General features: G+C 40.6%; 1 protein-coding gene across 1 annotated transcript in view; it reads right to left on the reverse strand.

Moving 5' to 3' along the window:
- Positions 1 to 349: 349 nt before the first annotated feature.
- The window catches only part of Appl1 (adaptor protein, phosphotyrosine interacting with PH domain and leucine zipper 1), a 54269-nt gene continuing 34984 nt past the window's right edge, over positions 350 to 19634 (reverse strand). The window contains exons 17-22 of the mRNA XM_021181623.1: positions 5269 to 5443; positions 5149 to 5185; positions 4436 to 4582; positions 2625 to 2675; positions 2074 to 2163; positions 350 to 674 (exon numbers count right to left, since the gene is read on the reverse strand). Coding sequence (XP_021037282.1) covers positions 531 to 674; positions 2074 to 2163; positions 2625 to 2675; positions 4436 to 4582; positions 5149 to 5185; positions 5269 to 5443 — 644 coding nt within the window. The 3' untranslated portion in view covers positions 350 to 530. The remainder of the gene's footprint in view (positions 675 to 2073; positions 2164 to 2624; positions 2676 to 4435; positions 4583 to 5148; positions 5186 to 5268; positions 5444 to 19634) is intronic.

A 19634-nucleotide genomic window follows, 5' to 3' on the forward strand; every position in this document is an offset into this window, starting at 1 on the left:
TGATCTAGTACATCAAAGAAATGGAGCAACATCCTGAAGTCAACAGCACCACCAGCCCCGTCCTTGTGATTTTGTGCAAATTCTATTGCACACTCAATATGGTTACAACACTTGCAAACTTGTAGAATTCTCCACATACAAGATGTTAAGCTCATTCAGTTGAACTGAATAAAACATTCCTAATGGAATATCAGAATCCAAGAATAAATCATTTCTTATGGAGACAGCCAATTACAGTGCAAGATAAAAATGTTCACAATTTAAAGGGAAAATATCTTGAACACGTAATTCCTCAGCAATCTACTACAGAAAAGTAAGGAAGCAGGTCTTGTGTAGGAAAGCAGAGTTGGATGACAATGCATAGTATTTTATTTTTACAGGGAAATGTTCGCTATAACCGGTTATCAAGTTCAGTCTTTTTAAATGAAGCTGAAGCACACTAATATAAAGCTTATCTCTTCCATGATCTTCAGCATGGATACGCTGTGCCACATTCCAGGGAAATGGGAACTCAAAAAGCAGCAACAAGTTTATGCTTCCGACTCTCTTTTTTTCCCTTCTTCTCCCAAATCACTTTCCTCTGATTGGCTACTGCTAAGAACAAGCTGGCCCTCACTACCAGCCTGGTTTGGTCTACTGGAGGCAGCTATCAACCGACTCTGTTCTTCCAAGTCCTGGTGGAAAGATAAAGAAACAAACTAAATTTAACTGTCAGCAGTCAGATAAAATACTATGCCGTTTCCGATGGAGCTCTACTATACATGAGAGCTGTTCTAATCCTGTCACATGCATTCATTCTGATAACCTAATGAAAAGAAAGGCTAGATGCAACAAATGAAAACACCAGCATGAATTTTGGCACCATTTGAATAATCCCAAAAAGCAAAATGCAAAAAAAAAAATAATAATAATTAAGAAAGAACAAAGCCCCCTCCTTTTGTGGCTAATAACCAAGTTCTGATTGTCTTCTCTCATACACCACTCTCACTATACACTCCTCTTCAGGTCTTCTCTACTCCTGCCCTGTTTATCTTGCTAAATCAACTGTCACTTCCCCTCTCCTAAGCTGCACTTCTTTCTGTGCTGTCTTTGCCATTTTCTCTTCTCAGCCCTGTACCCAGCTCACTTCCAGTTCCTGTGTTCTCTTCACATCCATGTTCCCCAGTTACCTTCTCTCTTCTTACCATCGATGCCAAGCCCTTGAATGACTCTTTCGTAGGTTTGATCCTTAGTACCAAAACCTCCTTTAAAAGTGTGTTATAGAAGAATGGAGGAAGGCCTGAGTGACTGCACAGTTGACATGAGCACAGCCTTGTCAAAGACTACAGTGTCTCAAGCCCACAGAAGTAACAAAGCCTTCCTCTGGTCTGTGTGCAGATGTTCAGAATGTATGCAAAAAGTAGCAAGCACAGCTTCCCCTGACCTCCTCCTACTACAGGAATGACGCTAACCCGAAACTGTTCTCTACAGACACCGACACCGAGACTACCTATCCCACACCTCCAGCTGTGTACAGAAGAAAACCTGAGTCTGGGGGTTGTTGTATAGTAGTAGTTGGCTCTACTCCATCAGAAAGAGAACCTATCCCAGCTTTTCTGTAAATGTGTCTGTCTTTTCTTCAGGATCCATCCTTTCTTCATTTCCTGTCACCCCAGTCAGGTTTCCAGAACCAACCTGTGCTGAACGCTGTGAGCATGCACATGTTTATAGGTATGTATGTGTACATGTGCATGTGTATGTGTGTACATATATGAATATCACACTCTTGCCAATACCCAAAATAACTATTTCTCCTTCCCACAGTCAATGTGGTTTTCAACAATACAACTTTTTCTACTTAAAATCTCTCAAAAGAATTTTTGCAGAGAGACCCCTACTTGGTATATGAAAATTCTGGTTTGTTGCTTTAAGAGCAAGTTATACGTCACAGCAGCTTCCACACAATTCAGATGCCAGCTCTTTCTTGCTATGCAATGAATCAACAAGCAGAAATGGACTTCCATTTGGAAGTTAAAACCTCAAAGTCACAGTGTTCAATCAGTCTTCATCAATTCCACGTAAGGGACTACATACCTTCTCAATCTGTTTCTGTTTGCTGAGCTCTTTCTGTTGTTTCTCTTTTACTCTCTCTATTTCTTTTTGTTTTTCTGATGCCCTACGATCCTAAAAAGGGGAGGGGTAAATAAAACATATATGTTAAATAGGAAGTAACTTTAAATTTTACATTATTTCAATTAATATGAGCTTTGTACGTTTATATTAGGCATACAAATAGTTTTCATTCTACAACACACACTAGTCCAGATTCTTTTCTTTTTTATTTAGTTGGGACTTCTTTGCTTTCTTAGAGACAGGGTTTCTCTGTGTATCCCTGGCTGTCCTGGAACTCACTCTGTAGACCAGTCTGGCCTTGAACTCAGAGATCCACCTGTTTCTGCCTCTCAAGTGCTGGGATTAAATGTGTGTACCACTGCCTGGCTCCAGATTCCCAATGCTATACAAGCAACAGCACCTACCATTGATCTTGTTTAGCAAATAACTTTATTTACTGCTAGTATGAAAGAGCTTTTATTACACTGCTTTAGCTTAGACAGCCTTGGAAATTAAGTGGCTCTGATTCTTACCAGTTCAGCATGCAAAGCTATCTGTTTTGCCAGTCCAACAGAATCACAAATCTAAAAGGAAAAAAAAGTTAAACCTTTATATTAAACTAGATAGTTTTATACTACACTAAAAATTTCAAATACCCAAATGGATGACAGAACTAGTTTCATAATAATATAACATACTGCTTCAAATAAGAATTAATTTAATTATTTCAACCCCAAAGAATCTCAGCATGTTCCTTCAGAATTGATGACCTTGTACTGCTGGCTTTTCTTTCCATGTGTCCATGCTACTTCCCATTATATCAGATCACCATAAAGCTACTGGTCAAAATGCAGACAAGTAACTGTAGCATGCCCAGGCCCAAGTGATACAACTGATATATCTACAGCACAATCCCTACACATTAAAGGCTAAGGGAAAATCATATAAAAGAGAGTTGACCCTCTTTCTGCAGGACCCCAAACCACAATGGTCCTGCAACATAATAACCCACAGGCTAAGACTTGGGTGACTCTGAGCCTGGACCCCAGGGAACCCTTGCACAAGCAATGCCTAAGGGCACTTAACATAGCTACCCACATCTCCCGAGTCAGCCTACATAATGATCACCCCTCCCTACTGCAATCTCCTTCACCCCCATGGCTTTCCCTCAAGCCCTACCACCCTCAGGAGCCTCTCCCAGAGTTGCTTCTCTGGTGCTATCCTGGAAGCCTTAATCCTGAGGCCCTCAAGGATGCTGAGGCTGAGGCTGAGGCTGAGGCTGGGGGTGGGGGGTGGGGATACACCCAGTCCCTACTACCTACATCTCCAACTGGGAACATCATGGAGGTTTGAGTGCTGATGGCCAGTGTCCCTCCCCACTTTGTTCCCGACAACAAAGACCATCAACCCCTAGAAGGAGGAGGTCCTACTACAAACTAGGTACCCTAGCCACCAGGACCTTCCTCTGACAGAGGATGCTAAGCTCATTAGAACCCTCAATGGAAGGAACAGCTGGGAAAGGGAAAGTATAACCCATTAGTGAATAAAGATTTGTGAGTGGTTTTAAGGAAAGAGAAAGAGTTGAAAAGGTTGTAAGCCAGAAAACCACAACACCTGCTGCTGTAGACAGTGTCTTCTAGACGTAAGAACACTGTAGCTATGAAATTACAACAGTATGATTGCCAAAACAAGACCTAAAAATTGATAACTGACATGCCAATGGAAATCTCACAAGGCCCAACCCATGGATGAAGAAGAGCTACAGGAAAAAGACTGTTTTGTCCAGAGACAAGCCTCAATAGGTTATCCAATGCTAATGGTCAGACCTAAACATATGAACATAAGAACAACACTAAATGGACCAGGTAAGTTTTACACACACATCAATAATAATAATAAAGTTATGAATTTGAAGAAGGACAGACATAGGAGAAGTTGGAAAGGGAGAGAGGAGAGGAAATGATGCTAATATAGTATTCATTTATGAAGTTAGCAAAAACACAAAAACTTAAAAAAACACCATTACTGAAATAGTAAGTCATGTAGAGAATAAAGGAGTTAGGTAATGATACTGGTATGAATTACTGACACCTAAAAATGGCTGTAGGAATATACTCCATCCCGAAGATAAGTTAATGATTCAAGACTGAACCAGCTATCAATAATCCACAGAACCTGACAGGCCGCACCATCAGTCAGCTCTCCCCAGAGAAGCCAGAGAAGCACACTCTCATCAAGCAGCTCAACAGGACTAGGCGTAATCGGAGAGCTTTTCCCAGAAATTTAAGGTTAAAATGGACTCTGATGAGTATTTTATAAAATGAACATTTTGAAAACCAGGTACCTTTTCTCCCTCATTGTTTGATTCAAATATATAGCAGACTGATGACAAATTACTCTCACTTCTTCCGCCTGATGTCCGGAGAACAAATCCAAAAAGTCGTTTATTTTCCTGGTGCGTAGCATATAGAACTACACACGGCAATGGAAACTGCCAAAAAAAACACCATAAATAAATATGAGATCTCCCAAATCAGTCCAGCAACATTCAGATGATAAACTCTCATGACAAATTCTAAAATATCACACGTAAGAATTTTAAAGACACATTTTCAATAGAATAATAATCTAGGTACAAATAATGCCATGTTTGGGATGTTCCAAAAAAAGGTTATTAAATACTGAGTTATTTTTCAACATATTTACCAATATATATTTAACTACAAAAAAATGACCTACTCAAAAATGATTAAGTCATACAATTGTACCTACAAAGAAATACAGAATTATAAAATAAACACAATTATGTTCGTGTTTTGATTACTTCTGCTAATTTCTTTGGTGCATAGATTCTCCAGGGATAGAAACTATCACCAGACACGCTGACTCTTTACAAGTGCTCAGTAGCTTTCTGGAGCTGGCTGCACACATAACTACAACCTAAGGAACAGTCTTATTGATACTGTCATACCAGGACACATAGGACCAGGTTATTATCAAACTATAAAATGTATATATGAACAAATGATACTTAAAGCTTAATCACATAGAACTCACTGTGAGCCTTGTAACTTGGGTCTGCGGATCAATTAACCTATAATTAAAATTTTGAAAAAATTTTTAATTAGGCAAAACTAAAAAATTACTTAAGTTTGTTTAGAGAGGGTTACTACTTACTTCAAACAGTCACAAGTGACTAATAAATGTGATTCTGTCATACGAAAGATGTTGTGGATGGCCCGAGCAGCTAAGATCTGGCGCATTGTTTCATAGACAACATCTGGATGGTCATCTGACTTTACCTCCATAGAACCAAGGAATCGGACAATAAATAACTGATGAAGAATAGAGTCTGTAACACAACATGGTACATTATGAGAGATGTTCTTTGTTTTCTATTTTTGCAACACAGGTTGGCCTTAACTCACAATACATGCATGTGTATATAAAACATATAAATACTGCTTCAGTATTTATGTATTTTTTCAATCCTACAGTTGTTTCCCAAAAGAATATACTGAATGATTTTGGATTTTCCTATGAATAATAAAACCTAAAAAATAAATTTAGAAATAACCCTAACACTTCAGTGTTCAAGTTATAAGAAAATTAAGGTCTCAGTGATAGGGGTTTTGGGGGTTTGAATGAACATGGCCCCTGCAGGCTTAGAGCAGCACTGTTGGAGGTATGGCCTTGTTGGAGGAAGTAGGGGTATAGATGTGTCAGAAGCTCAAGCCAGGTCCAGTGGCTCATTTTTTCTTCCTGCTGCTTGACAATCCAGATGTAGAACTCTGAGCTTTCTCCAGCACTATGTCTGCCTGTATGTCATCATGCCTCTCCCCATAATGGACTAAACCTCTAAACTTTAAGCTAGTCCCAATTAAATGTTTTCCTTTATAAGAGTTGCCATGGTCATGACATCTCTTCACAACAATAAAACCCTAACTAAAACATGGTTCTAGATATAAAACTAACTAAATAAAATTTTTTATATTATTCTTTTTTTAACTTTTCTGTAAATTTAAAATCACATTTAAGAAAAATAGCTGTGTTGGTAGGTGGTATTGCAGAAACCTTTAACCCCAGCACTCAAGAGGCAGAGGCAGGTGTATCTCTTGAGTTTAAGGCCAGTTTTCAACAGAGAGAGCTCTCAGACAGACAGGGCTACACAGAGAAGCCCTGTCTCAAGAAACAGAAAGGAAAGGGGAGGGGTGGAGGGAGAGGAAGGAGATAGAGAGGAGAAGGGAGGAGGAGAAAGAAGAAGAAGAAAGAAGAAAGAAGGGACAAGGAGGAGGAAGGCAGAAAGAGAGGAAGGAAGGAAGAAAGGGAAAGGAAAGGAAAAGAAAACCAGTTGCTGGGGCTGGGAACAATGGCTCAGTGTGTTGTGTGTTAAGTATTTCCTGTTTAAGCACGTGGACCCAAGATGAGATCCCAGCACCTACATAAAAGCTGGCTGGAAGAGCAGGTGAGATAGTAGGTGTCTGTAACCCGGGGTTTAGGGGCATAAGGAAGGCACACAGAGAGGAACTGCTGGCCAGCAAACTCCAGATTCACTGAGGGGCTATGCTTCAAAAAACAGATGAAGGACAGAGGAAGACATGCAATGTATGTGTATACACACACACACACACACACACACACGAGTATATGCACACCTCACATACATGCACACATACACAATACACACAAAAGCAACAAGAAAAACAGCTACTGGCTAGGTATGGTGGCACATGCCTGTAATCCTAATACTTGGGAAGGAGCATTTAGAATTCAAAGTCATCCTTGGTTACATAGTGAATTTGAAGGCAGCCTAGTTATTTGAGAACTACCTTTAAAAAAAGGAAGAAAAGAAGGAAGAAAAAGAAATAGAAAACTGTACATACCCTTCCACATACCCTCCCCACACCCAACCCACCTGGGTCCCATTGTCAAGTTCGTCTTGACATAGGCACCCCTGTGAGCGCCTCTACCAACCTCTAGGATTCTGCTAAGACCTGTCCTGTTTATTCCCAACCTATAATCCCCTCCTCCCACAGGCTATCTAACCTCTCCACCTAGCCACGGCTACCTCACACTCCAGGCTTGGACTACAACACATCATCTGTGCACCAGTCCAGTCCACTGTACCTACCTGACTTCCTTCTACCTAAGGCATTTCTTACCTCTAGGGCTAACCCGCCTATACATCCTTTCTTGTGTCCCAACATGCTCTGTCCACACTAGACATAAAACTAAGATAGGAAATCCATATGCCCAGATCTTATTGCAAAAATTCAAACAATATGAAAAAAAAAAATCAAGCCAGTATTTCCTCTCCAAAACATACCAGTGCTGTACAAATGTCTGCCAAGGCAAACCCCAAGACACAGAATTTAAAAGAATATCAAAAACTTCAAATAATTTAAACACTTTAAGACAGGAAGGAACAACTCAATGAAATTAAGGAGAACTAACTTGAGAAGAACCAGCACTTGAGTGATACCAAGAGAACATAAACATAAAGTTGATGGAAATTATGAAGAAAATCCAGGACTTGAGAAGAGAATTCAATAAAGAGATAGAATCACTAGGACTCTGATGAAAGGAGGGTGGATCTGAAAAGCCCAGTAAACCAACTAGAAGACTCAAGAGAAAGCCTGTCAAGTAAAATGCAAAAGATAGAATATTAGGTTTTGAAGATATAGTAGAGAATTTAGACCAAATAATCAAAAAATATGGAAAAAAACTTAAAAACACAATAAAGGAACTTAGGAAAATGTGGGCATATAGAATATCAACTAGACAAGACCAGAAAAGAAAATCCCCATAGTATATTGTCTTGGTGTTTCTACTGCTGCAACAAACACCATAACCAAAAACTTTCCCCCTACCCCTTTGGGGAGGAAAGGGTTTATTTAGCTTATACTTCCAAATTGCTGTTCTTCACCAAAAGAAGTCAGGACAGGAACTCCAAAGGTAGGATCCTGGATACAGGAGCTGATACAGAGATCACGGGGGGATGCTACTTACTGGTTGCTTCACGTGGCTTGCTCAGCCTGCTTTCTTAATAGAATCCAGGACCACCAGCCCAAGGAGGGAACCATCTACAATGGGCTGGCCCTCAACCATCAATAACTAATTAAGAGGATGCCTTACAGCTGAATCTTAGGGAGGCATTATCTCAATTAAGGTTCCCTTCTTTCAGACACCTCTAGTTTGTGTGTCAAGTCAACATAAGACTAGCCAACACATGTATCATAGTATGTATACCAAGGACATGTGTCAATTGCAACTGAGGCTGCATCTTCACCTTCACCTGTGGCCATCCATGGCCTCGAAGCGTCAAGCCTCAGCTGTTCTTCATGATGCCTTCATGCCTTCAAAACTAGTACCACCTGGGAGTCTTACACATTACCAAATCCAGCCACAGCATGAGGTAGAGTCTTGGCTATCTCTGGAACACAGCCTCTTTGTGCTCTCAGAAAACACTTCCCAGGAGATTTCACCTCGGTGATGCTGGTCTCTTCTTAATCACCACTGATTCCTTAGTTCCAGCTAACCAGCATCAATAGTCCCAGTAATGCAAAGGTTTCACTTTAGTAGTTCTGTTATCTTGTTAATCATAGCTGATTCTTCAGCCCCAGCAGCTAACCAAAACCACAACAGACTCTTCACAATCAAAGCAGCAATGGCCCTAATGAGAATCTTTAACCTTCCCTCTGAAATTTCACAAGCCAGGCCTCCATCTTCTGCACTGTTCTCAACATTATCTTCCAAGCTCCTACAGAACATCCCACAGAGCTCTTAACATCCCAATGGCTCTTCTAGCCCCAAGTTCCAAAGTCCTTCCACAGTCCTCCCCCAAAACATGGTCAGGTTGTCACAGGGATATCCCACTATGCTGGTACCAATTTGTCTTGGTCAGGGTTTCTATTCCTGCACAAACATCATGGCTAAGAAGCAACAGTTTCAACCAGCCAGACCTCCCCCAAGAGGGACCCATGGAGGGACCCAGGGCTCCGGCTGCACATGTAGCAGAGGATGGCCTTGTTGGACATCAGTGGGAGGAGCAGCCCTTGGGCCTGAGGGGCTTTGATGTCCTAGTGTATGGAAATGCTAGGGCTGAAAGGCAGGAGTGGGTGGGTGGGTAGGGGATCACCCTCATAGAGGCAGGGGTTTGGGGGAAGGGCTAGGGGGTTTTCAGAGGGGAGACCTGGAAAGGGGATAACATTTGAAATGTAGATAAAGAAAATATCCAATTTAAAAATAAATAAATAAAAAGAAGCAAGTTGGAGAGGAAAGGCTTTGTGGTTCAGGCAGGACTGGAACTCACACAGGGTAAGAAGCAGGAGCTGATGCAAAGGCCATGGAGAGTTACCCACTGGCTTGCTTCCCCTGGCTTGCTCAGCCTGTTTTCTTTTCTTTTCTTTTTTTCTTTTCTTTTTTTTGGTTTTTGATTTTTCAAGACAGGGTTTTTCTGTGTAGCCTTGGCTGGCCTCGAACTCAGAAATCCGACTGCCTCTGCCTCCCAAGTGCTCGGATTAAAGGCGTGGGCTGCCACACCCGGCTTCAGCTTGTTTTCTTATAGAACCCAAGACTAACAGCCCAGGGATGGCACCACCCACAGTGGGCACTCCCCCCTTGATCACTAGTTGAGAAAATGCCTCACAGCTGAGTCTAATGGAGGCATTCCCTCAACTGAAGCTCCTTTCTCTGTGATAACTTCAGCTTGTGTCAAACTGACACATAAAACCTGACCGTACTAAAAGCAGTCCTTTGAAGGAAATTTAGTGCTCCCAAGTACCTACATTAAAATCAAAAAAAGCACAAATACATAATGTAATTTTACAACTCAAAAATTTTTGGAAAAAGTGCCAGACAATGGTAACAAACACATCTAATTCCAGCACTAAGGCAGCAGGTGGATCTGAATTTGAGGCCAGAAGGGTCTACAGAGTGAGTTCCAAGATAGCCACAGAGAAACACACACAGAGAAACCCTGACTCAGGAAAGGAAAAAAAAAAAAGGAAAACCAAGAACAAACCATATCTAAACTCTGTTGGCAGCAAGAAATAATAAGAAATAAGTCAAAGTGTAACCATGAAATAGAAAAAAAATACAAAGAAAAGAATCAATGAATCTAAGAACTAGTTTTTAGATGTTAAGGAAATATTCTAAAAACCTGTTCTCCATTAAGCTGCTAAAGAAATATATTTCTACACTCAGGCAAACCATGTAAATTGTGCCCAACAGATGTAAGAAAGAACTCTCTGAACAGACATCATTTGACCAAGAATTAAGGTAAGTATTGAAAAATGGGACTTTATTAAACTAGAAAGTTTCTGCACAAGAAATAAATTGTTAAAGAGCAAGCCTACAGATTGGGAAAGAATCGTTGACAACTATGCATCTACAGAGAATTAATATTCAAAATATATAAAGAACTCAAAAAAAAAAAACCCAAAGGTTTAAAAAAAGAAACAAATGACTCATTCAAAAAATAGGCATGGGATCTGAACAGAAAGTTCTCAAAAGAAGAAAAAAAAATGACTAAGAAACATCTTAAAACATATCACTTGCATTAGGGAAATGCACAACCCTAAGGTTTCACCTTACCCCAGTCAGGATGGCAAAGATCGACAATTGACAAATCAGCAAACAGATGCTGGAGGGTGTATATGGGGGGAAATCACTCATTTATTGTTGGAGGGAATGGTCCAGGCACTCTGGAAATCAGTGTGAATTCCCAAAAAGTTAATAACAAATCTGCCAAACGGCCCACTTAGAGCACTACTTTGACATATGCCCAAAAGACTCCTACTCCACAGATCCCTCTTCAGCCATGTCCACTGATGCCCCATTCACAATCAGCTAAATGTCCTTAAACTGGTGAGTGCAAAACGGAAACACAGTCCATTTACATTGTAAAAGACTATTCAATAATAAAAAGACAATCAGGAAATTTGCGGGCAATTGGACAGAATTAGAAAACATCATATTGAGTGGTGGGGAACTTTTGGGGGGCCGTTTCTAGACACTTGGCGGGAATTTGACATCAGGCCAGGACAAAAGAAGCAAACTCAAGGCGGGAGTCTGACTTTGGGCCTGGCCTCAGGAAACAGCCCAGATTGAGAACATCTACATTTGAGTTAGTGCAGAGCTCAGCAGGCTCAGCTGAAGCACATGCGGCAGTCCTTTTGTCTTGGTCATCAGGGTAGCCCCTAGAAAGGTGTTTACACGATTTTGTTTATTCCCTTGCTTGTTCCTCAACACAGAACTGATCTCATCATTTTGCATGTACTTAAGTGGTATAAAAGCAAACTGGAAAAAAATAACCCCCTTCAGCCTCAGAACTGGTTGGGGTCAAGCTACAGTGTGGTCTAATTGTCTTTTTTCTTTTTAATCCTTGCTCTTGCCCTGGAGAACCTGTTGACTGACTGAACTGGCTTGGCCTGATGGCTCCAGTAAGCAGAGTACAGTGAAGGACACTGCGGGAGGAAGCTTGCAAAGGAAAGAAGATCTGGGCCAACAGTGAATAAACCTTGCAAAAAGGGACAAAGTAATGGTAAGTGCTTTCTGTGTATGTATGTGTTTAGAGTTAAGCTAAAATCTAGAGAAGCAAAGATAATTCTCATAGATAAGTGTTTGGACCCTGATTAGAAGTGGTTTACACACTAGACATGAGAAAGAGAATGGGTTTGAAAAAAGCAATCCTCCCCACATATCCGGGGATGCTTTGGCCAAAGAAAAGGAAAATATAAGCTGTTCCAGAGCTCCCCTAGGGACAGGAGGACGTTGGGAGACATCCTGCCTCCTCTCTGGCTCCTACTGGAGGAATGGTTCTGGTTCTGGGTCCCTTAAATAGGATATCTGGGTTCCTTTGGTGGGGCAGAATCTAGTAGTCTTCCTTCTCTATTGTCAGTCCTTGGTGCGCCAATCTGTCCATGTCCGTCAAAACTATTTTATGTTAAGTCTGTGTTTTTGTTTTGTTGTTTGTTGCTCTGTGTTTCATGATCAAGAGAAAAACTGGTTAAAACTTTATCTGCTGGTCATTCAACTCGATTTAGTTTTAACTCAAAACTCAGTCTCAATTGGCCTTTGGCGCCCTGCATCTATAGCTGGGAGTCAAACTCAGCTGGAGAAGCTTTGCCAGAAGCTGTCTGCATAAGCTGCTCTTAAAAGGGGCCAGTGGCTTTTTGGCTTCTATGGTAAGGGAGCTGATGGCAATTTTTCCTAGAAAAATCTCTATGATTGTGATTATTGGGTTTAGCAGGTGACAAGGTGCCCCTCCCTTGCTAGAAAAAGTAAGAATTTTGTTTGGTCTAAATAAGTAAATATGTGCAGCTATTTCATTTTGGTTTCTAACTGGGTTTAAATGTATAAATATGTTCTGCATGTCTTGGTTATAGATTACTGGCTTATAAGTTATTGCGTATGATTAAAAATTTGTAACATTGGTAACACTGTTGCCATTCAGAACAACACATGGCATGAGATTACCCAGGGAAACAGGTCTCTAAAGATAGCTCTAAATTAGGACAGCATTTTATCTAATTCTTATCCTAGAAACTAGACTTATAAAAGATAATCAGGGAAGTGTTTCTTTTGAGATATTGGAGGCTGCACCGTTGTGCCTTCATGTGCAGGAACTGGCAGCCAAATTTTGTAGCATGGGAGTTGAAGCACTTGGTGCTGATTTTGGAGAGACTGGATTGTTAGAGATTGAGTTTTGCTTTCCCCAAAGTTGTGGTTGTGCTGTGGTGTTGCAAGAGAAACTCAAAGATTGTGGTTGAACTGCCAGCGTTACATTAGCTGCAGTTTGATCACAGGCTCAGGATTTTAACTCACACATATTTGTAATTAGGAAGAGAGACCAGGCAGGTGGAGACTGTTGCTGGGTTTCTGAAAGGTTAATGAAACTATGGAACTTGTGGGAGCATCACACCCTGGCTTGCCTATGCCAACTGCCATTCCAGGAACACACATAGAATTCTTATGGATTTGGAGGATTGTTTTTATACTGTTCCTCTGCATCCTGGTGGACTGTGGGAGGTCTGCATTCAGTGTGCCTGCTTGTAATTTTGGAGAGCCCATGAAGCAGTATCATTGGAAAGTTTTGCCTAAGGAATGGCTAATGGCCCTACATTATGTAAAAACGTGTCGATGCTCAAGAAGTTAGGACTATGAATCTGTCAGTGTATAGTATTCATTATATGGATGGCATTTTTAGCTGATCCTCTAAAGGAGTTTTACTATAAGCCTTTGCTCTTTTAATACCCTATTACGAAGCTGTTGCTATGTTAATACAAAATTGTAGGACAGAATCACAAAAGTATTTTGGGAAAGAACCTGATGAAATATTCCTTATTCAAACAGCAATTAAATTGATTACTGCAGAATACTGATATTTGGCCTATTGCATGTGCAAATTTTTCAGGCAAAACTGATAATCATTATCCAAAAGACAAGTTGTCCCAATTTGCCTCTATGCATGCTTTTGTATTTCCTGTAAATTTATGCATGCAGTCCATAGAATGTGTGCTTACTGTATTTACAGGCTGTTGTGGATTGCCCTGGTGCTATTTGTTATTTGATGCTACTTCTGCTTTCCCAGGAGGGGCTGCCTAGGACAAGGAGTGAATCACATACTCAGGTGACTTCTTGTGAACCTTCTCCACACTTTAACTTGTAAAATAAAGGCTAGAGTCAGTGATTGGGCAGAGAAGGGAAGGTGGAGCTGAAAAGTTTTAGGGAGAAGGGGGCAGGGGAGTGAGGATGGATAGAGGAGGTAGAAGGAAAACAGAAGCATGTGGCCTGGAGAAACTGCAAGTGATAAGGGGTCCCATAGCTGGGGGTTATAGCAGTGTAGCGGCAGATCAGCCAATCTAGGCACGAAGCTTGTATTCATATTGAGTTGTGTTTTCTTTGCATGGGCTTATTTGAGTTGGAGATTTACTACAACAGCATATTGATTAGAACTCAACACTGCCCTCCAATCTCCCCATGCCCCAATATGGCTCGGGCAGAGATCTAGGTTGCAGCAGTGTGGATTGTAAGCTGACTGGGTCTGAGGGGCCCACAGAGAAAGACAGAGAAGATCCCTCCCCCAATCCCCCAGGCAGAGAGCTATGGCCAGGGGCAGCACCCCAGTCTGGAACTGGGCTTGAGCAGCACCATGTAAGAACTGTAGAGAGGGACAACAGGTGACCCTGGAACACAACTGCCTGCAAGGTAGTTTTCTGGCAGACACAGTGAACTGATCTGGGCATCTACACCCAAGAGTGTCTTTCTGTGTTCACTTCCTCATATTCCTCCCCCACCCCCAAAACCCCATTTTTACACAGGAAACTGACAGCCGGACTGGATCTACAGACTGCTTGCTTGTACTGCAGGTTACCTGAGACCAGCACACAAGCACACGCTGCTGCCAGCTGCAACCCAAATAGGGGCGCAGATGATGAGGGTCTTTCTACACTCAGCCCCACCCTGTGAATAAAAGAATCAGAGAGAGACTGCACTGTTCTGAATCAAACACCAGAGGGAGACAAAGATACAAAGGGCTCGGGATCGGGTAAGACATTGATATAAAGAGAAATATATAACCTTTTGATACTGAAAGATGAGATACACAAAAAAATATCTCTTGGGCTTTATGTAATGGTATTTTAAATGGTTAGACAGGGATGGATTTAAAGGAAATAGACACCTTATCATTTACCAGTACTGCAATATTTATTCTCTTGATTTACTCTATCTTCTCAAAAGACAGGGCCCTAGATAAAAAAAACTCCTTGCCTTAGAAAACAGATTACACTGGGCATGGTGGCACACGCCTTTAATCCCAGCACTCGGGAGGCAGAGGCAGGCGGATTTCTGAGTTCGAGGTCAGCCTGGTCTACAGAGTGAGTTCCAGGACAGCCAGGACTACACAGAGAAACCCTGTCTCGAAAAAACAAACAAAAAAATAGAAAACAGATTACAAGTAACACTAGAACTAAAGGATAGGGATTTAATAGGTCAAAATAATCAACAGAAAGAGGAGAATGAAGGTTGGAGACAGGAGCTGGAAGAGATAAGCCTAAGACTTAGCAACATGGCCTAGAGGAAACATTAGAACTATAGGTTCAGGAGTTTATTGGTTAAAATAAGCAACAGAAAGAGGAGAATGAAGGTTGGAGACAGGAGCTGGAGCAAATACTAGAAACAAGAATTCCACAGTTCACAGATAGACTGAACAGCAAGGAGATAGAGATAAAAATTTAAAGTGAAGTCTAGAGGATAATTCACTAAAATTAGCAAATCAAAATAAGGCAGATGCTGCAATATTAGAATTACAATATAAAGAGAAGCTAAGATTATAGAAGCAGGGCTTAGAACAGAAGATAGAGAAAATTATAGACCACATCAACAACAGAAAGAAAATGTAAGATTTGGCAACGTGGCATAGAGGAAACACTAGAATTGAAGACATGGGAAATTATTGATCAGAATAAGAGACAGAAAGATGAAAATAAAGGTAGAAGACAGGAGCTAGAAAAGATGCTAGAACAAAGGATGCAGTAGCTCACAGATCAGACTGAGCAGAAGAGAGGAAATAATGAGGACTGGAAGCAAGACTTGGAGAATAACCTTTTAAAAGTAAACAATCAAAATAAAATGAACAGCAGATTATCAGAAATGCAATATAAAGAAAAAAATCAAAATGTGGAGGCAGAACCTTGGACAGTGAACTCAAGGAACAGGAAGAGTGACAAAAGAAGGGACATGAGGTGTCAACACAGACCTTAAGGAAGGAATTTAAATTTTCAATTAAGGAAAATACTCAGGTAGAGACAGAAGATAAAATTAGAGAAAGCCAACCAAAGGTTATTAGAAAGCAAAGTTTAGTCTATCCGGTTAATATACAACAAAGACCTCCAGACGATGATCATCCACAGGGTTATCAGGAATTTGAATGGCAACCTGTGGATGTGTTAGACCTGAGAAAATTTAAAGTGTCATTAATTTTGGAATCCATTCACCATTTGTAAAACAAATCCTGACTTTGTGGGCTATTAAAAATAGAATAACCCCCCCCCTCCCCCAAGACTGGAAAGATATGGCAGGAGCAATACTTAGAACCTGCTGCAAATTTACAATGGTCCTCATGGTGGAGAGATGAGTCGAGGAAGATAGCTCAACAAAATAGAACCAGGGGTAGAGAGATTTCCACAGACCATATGCTTGGTGAAGGTCGCTTTGCTGAGGTAAAGGTGCAGGCTCTATATGATGAAGAAACTGGCATTGTGTCCATTGTCAGCCTTAAAGGCCTGGGACAAAGTCGCAGAATCAGAGAAAAGACTTGAACCATTTACTCAAGTCATACAAGGTCCAAAAGAATCCTTCCCTGACTTTTTACAAAGGCTAACCTCAGCTGTGGAAGGAGTGTTACCAGATTCAGCAGCAAGAAAGGCAATAATTGAGTCGTTACCCTTTGAAAATTCGAATGCTGAATGCAAAGAAGTAATCAGACTGAGGGCAAGGTCAGAATCAACAGCTGATGTTGGACCTTGCTCGCCTGATGACTGTAATAGGAGATGAACCAAGATTTCAAATGTTTTAACTGTGGTAAGCAGGGTAATCTCAGAAATAACTGCAGGAAAAACCAAAGTAATACCAAAAGGGGGCCTATGCCTTCTGGATTATGTCAAAGATGTACCAAAGGCTGACATTTGACTAGGGAATGTAGAGCAACAACAGACAAATGGGGCAACACCCTGCCAAAAAACTCCCAGGGGAACCTCTCAAAGGCCCCAATGCCAGGCAGGCAGAGTTCTCTTACTCAGGACAATTAAACACTGCTTCAAAAACAGATGTTCTGAGACCAGACAAGGCTGAAGCAAGTTCTATAGACCATTCAAAAATCCTCGAAGGGAGCCAAAAACGAAGATTTTGGCAAAATTGTATAGAGGATCAACGGCCAAAGCTAAGACTATGAGTAAACAATGTTGAGATTGAAGGAATGGTTGACACCGGAGCAGATGTCACCATTCTCTCTCCAAAATCTTGGCCTGCGAGTTGGGCACTTCAAGAAGTATACATCCAATTTCAAGAATTGGAACTTTATCCCAAATAAAGGAAAGCACCAGATGGCTTAAATGTATAGGACCAGAAGGTCAGGTAGGAAAATTGAGGCTATACATGGCTGATATAGCCATTAACTTATGGGGAAGAGATCTATTACAGCAGTGGAAAACCCAAATTAATAACTTAGTTTCAGTGTCTAGCCAAGAAACCTGTCAGGCTCCTAATTAAAAATTTAAATTAGTTAGGGAACATTATCAAAGGCAGTTACAGACTGTCCAAGCAGTCTATAAACAAGATATAGCAGAAGCTACCAATTTTGCTGTACTCCAAGAAGCCACTGCTGGCAAGACACCAACAGTCATACCACTGAGGTGGTTGACTGACCAACCCATTTGGATTGAACAATGGTCCATGACAGAAGAAAAACTATAGGTATTAGTCCAGGAACAGCCAAAAGCTCAGATTATAGAGGAGTCTTACCAGCCCTTGGAATTTTCCAGAATTTGTCATTATATATATATATATATATATATATATATGGCAAATGGGGGATATTGACAGATCTCAGAGCAAGTAATAAGATTATTCAGACAATGGGTTCCCTGCAGCCTGGGATCCCATTGCCTTCCTTGATGCCTAATGAATGGCCTATCATAGTGATTGAGCTGAAAGAATGTTTTTCCACCATTCCTCCACATGAATGTGTTAAGTAAAGGGTTTTTTTCTCAGTACCTACCTTCAATAGAGGTCATCCAATAAAAAGATATCATTGGAAAATCTTGCCACAAGGAATGTTAAATACCCCTACCATGTGTCAATATTTTGTACAACAGCCACTGGAGATGATTCGCAAACAATTTACCCAATCTATTATTTATCATTATATGGATGACATCCTATTGTCTGATCCAAATATAAATATCATGGAAAGAATATTTGATGAAGTAGAAAAAAAGCCTTGCCTTGCTGAGGATTGCAAATTACCCCTGAAAAAAATACAAATAGGGGATTCTATTTTATATCTAGGGTATAAAATAAATCTGCAAAGGGTTAGACCACAAAAGGTGCAAATCAGCAGAAATCAATTAAGCATTCTTAATGATTTTCAGAAGCTACTAGGAGATATCAACTGGCTGTGGCCTGTGATTGGCTTGGCCACTCAAGAACTAAGTAATTTATTTCAAACCTTACAAGGTGATAAAGATTTAAAAAGCCCAAGGAAACTATCAGCTGAGGCTGAGAAGGTATTAACTTTGGTAGAAAGGAAATTGCGGCATACACATCTAGATTGATTGATCAATCCAAAGATGGCCTGCATCTTAGTCATCTTACCTTCTACTCATTCCCCTACATGAATTCTTATGCAGAGGGAAAATTATATCTTAGAATGGATATTTTTAGCACATAAACAGAGTAAGAAACTAAAAACCTACATTGAGAAGGTCTCTGAATTGATAGTAAAAGGAAAAATGAGACTTCGGCATTAGTCAGAATGGATCCGGCTAAACTGTGGTACCTTTTACTAACACAGAAATTGCCTCATTATGGGCACAGCATGCAGTAACTTCTTGGGAAAGATTAACAACAGATACCCTAAAAGCCAGCAGCTTTAATTCATAAAAAGAACTAATTGGATTCTCCCTTGTATAATGAAGGGAACTCCAATATCTGGAGCCCCTACATTTTACATTGATGCCAGTAAATCAGGAAAGGCAGGATATAAATCAGAAGATGTGAGTAAGGTGGCTGAGAGTCCCTATAAGTCAGTTCAAAAATCTGAATTATATGCAATAATCATGGTGCTGTCAGATTTTCAAGAGTCTCTTAATATAGTAACTGTCTCTCAATATTCAGAAAGGGTTGTTTTACATATAGAGACTGCTGAACTAATTCAGGATGATTCTGAATTGACTTCACTATTTATTCAACTACAACAAATGATCAGAAATAGGAGTTATTCACTATATATAACACATAAGATCCCATACAGGTCTGCCAGGCCCTGTGGCGCAAGGTAATAATGAAATTGACCAGCTATTTATAGGAAGTGTACTAGAGGCTTCAGAATTCCATAAAAAAACACCATGTTAATAGCAAAGGTTTAAAGAAAGGATTCTCTATCACTGGCAACAAGCCAAGGAAAGTGTGAGGCAATGTCCTACTTGCTCATTATATAAGCAAACTCCATTGCCTACAGGAACTAATCCTAAGGGTACCCAAAGAAATGACATTTGGCAAATGGACATCTTCCACTTTACAGAGTTGGGTAAACTGAAATCTGTGCATCATACTATAAACACATATTCACGATTTCAATGGGCAAATCCATTAGCATCAGAAAAGGCTGATTCTGAAGCTCAGCAGTGGTGGGCACACCTTTAATCCCAGCACTTGGGAGGCAGGAGCAGGCAGATTTCTGAGTTTGAGGCCAGCCTGGTCTACAGAGTGAGTTCTATGACAGCCAGGGCTACACAGAGAAACCCTGTCTTGAAAAAAAA

The sequence above is a fragment of the Mus caroli genome, chromosome 14, assembly GCF_900094665.2.
Source record: "Mus caroli chromosome 14, CAROLI_EIJ_v1.1, whole genome shotgun sequence".
In the NCBI taxonomy this organism is placed as follows: Eukaryota; Metazoa; Chordata; class Mammalia; order Rodentia; family Muridae; genus Mus; species Mus caroli.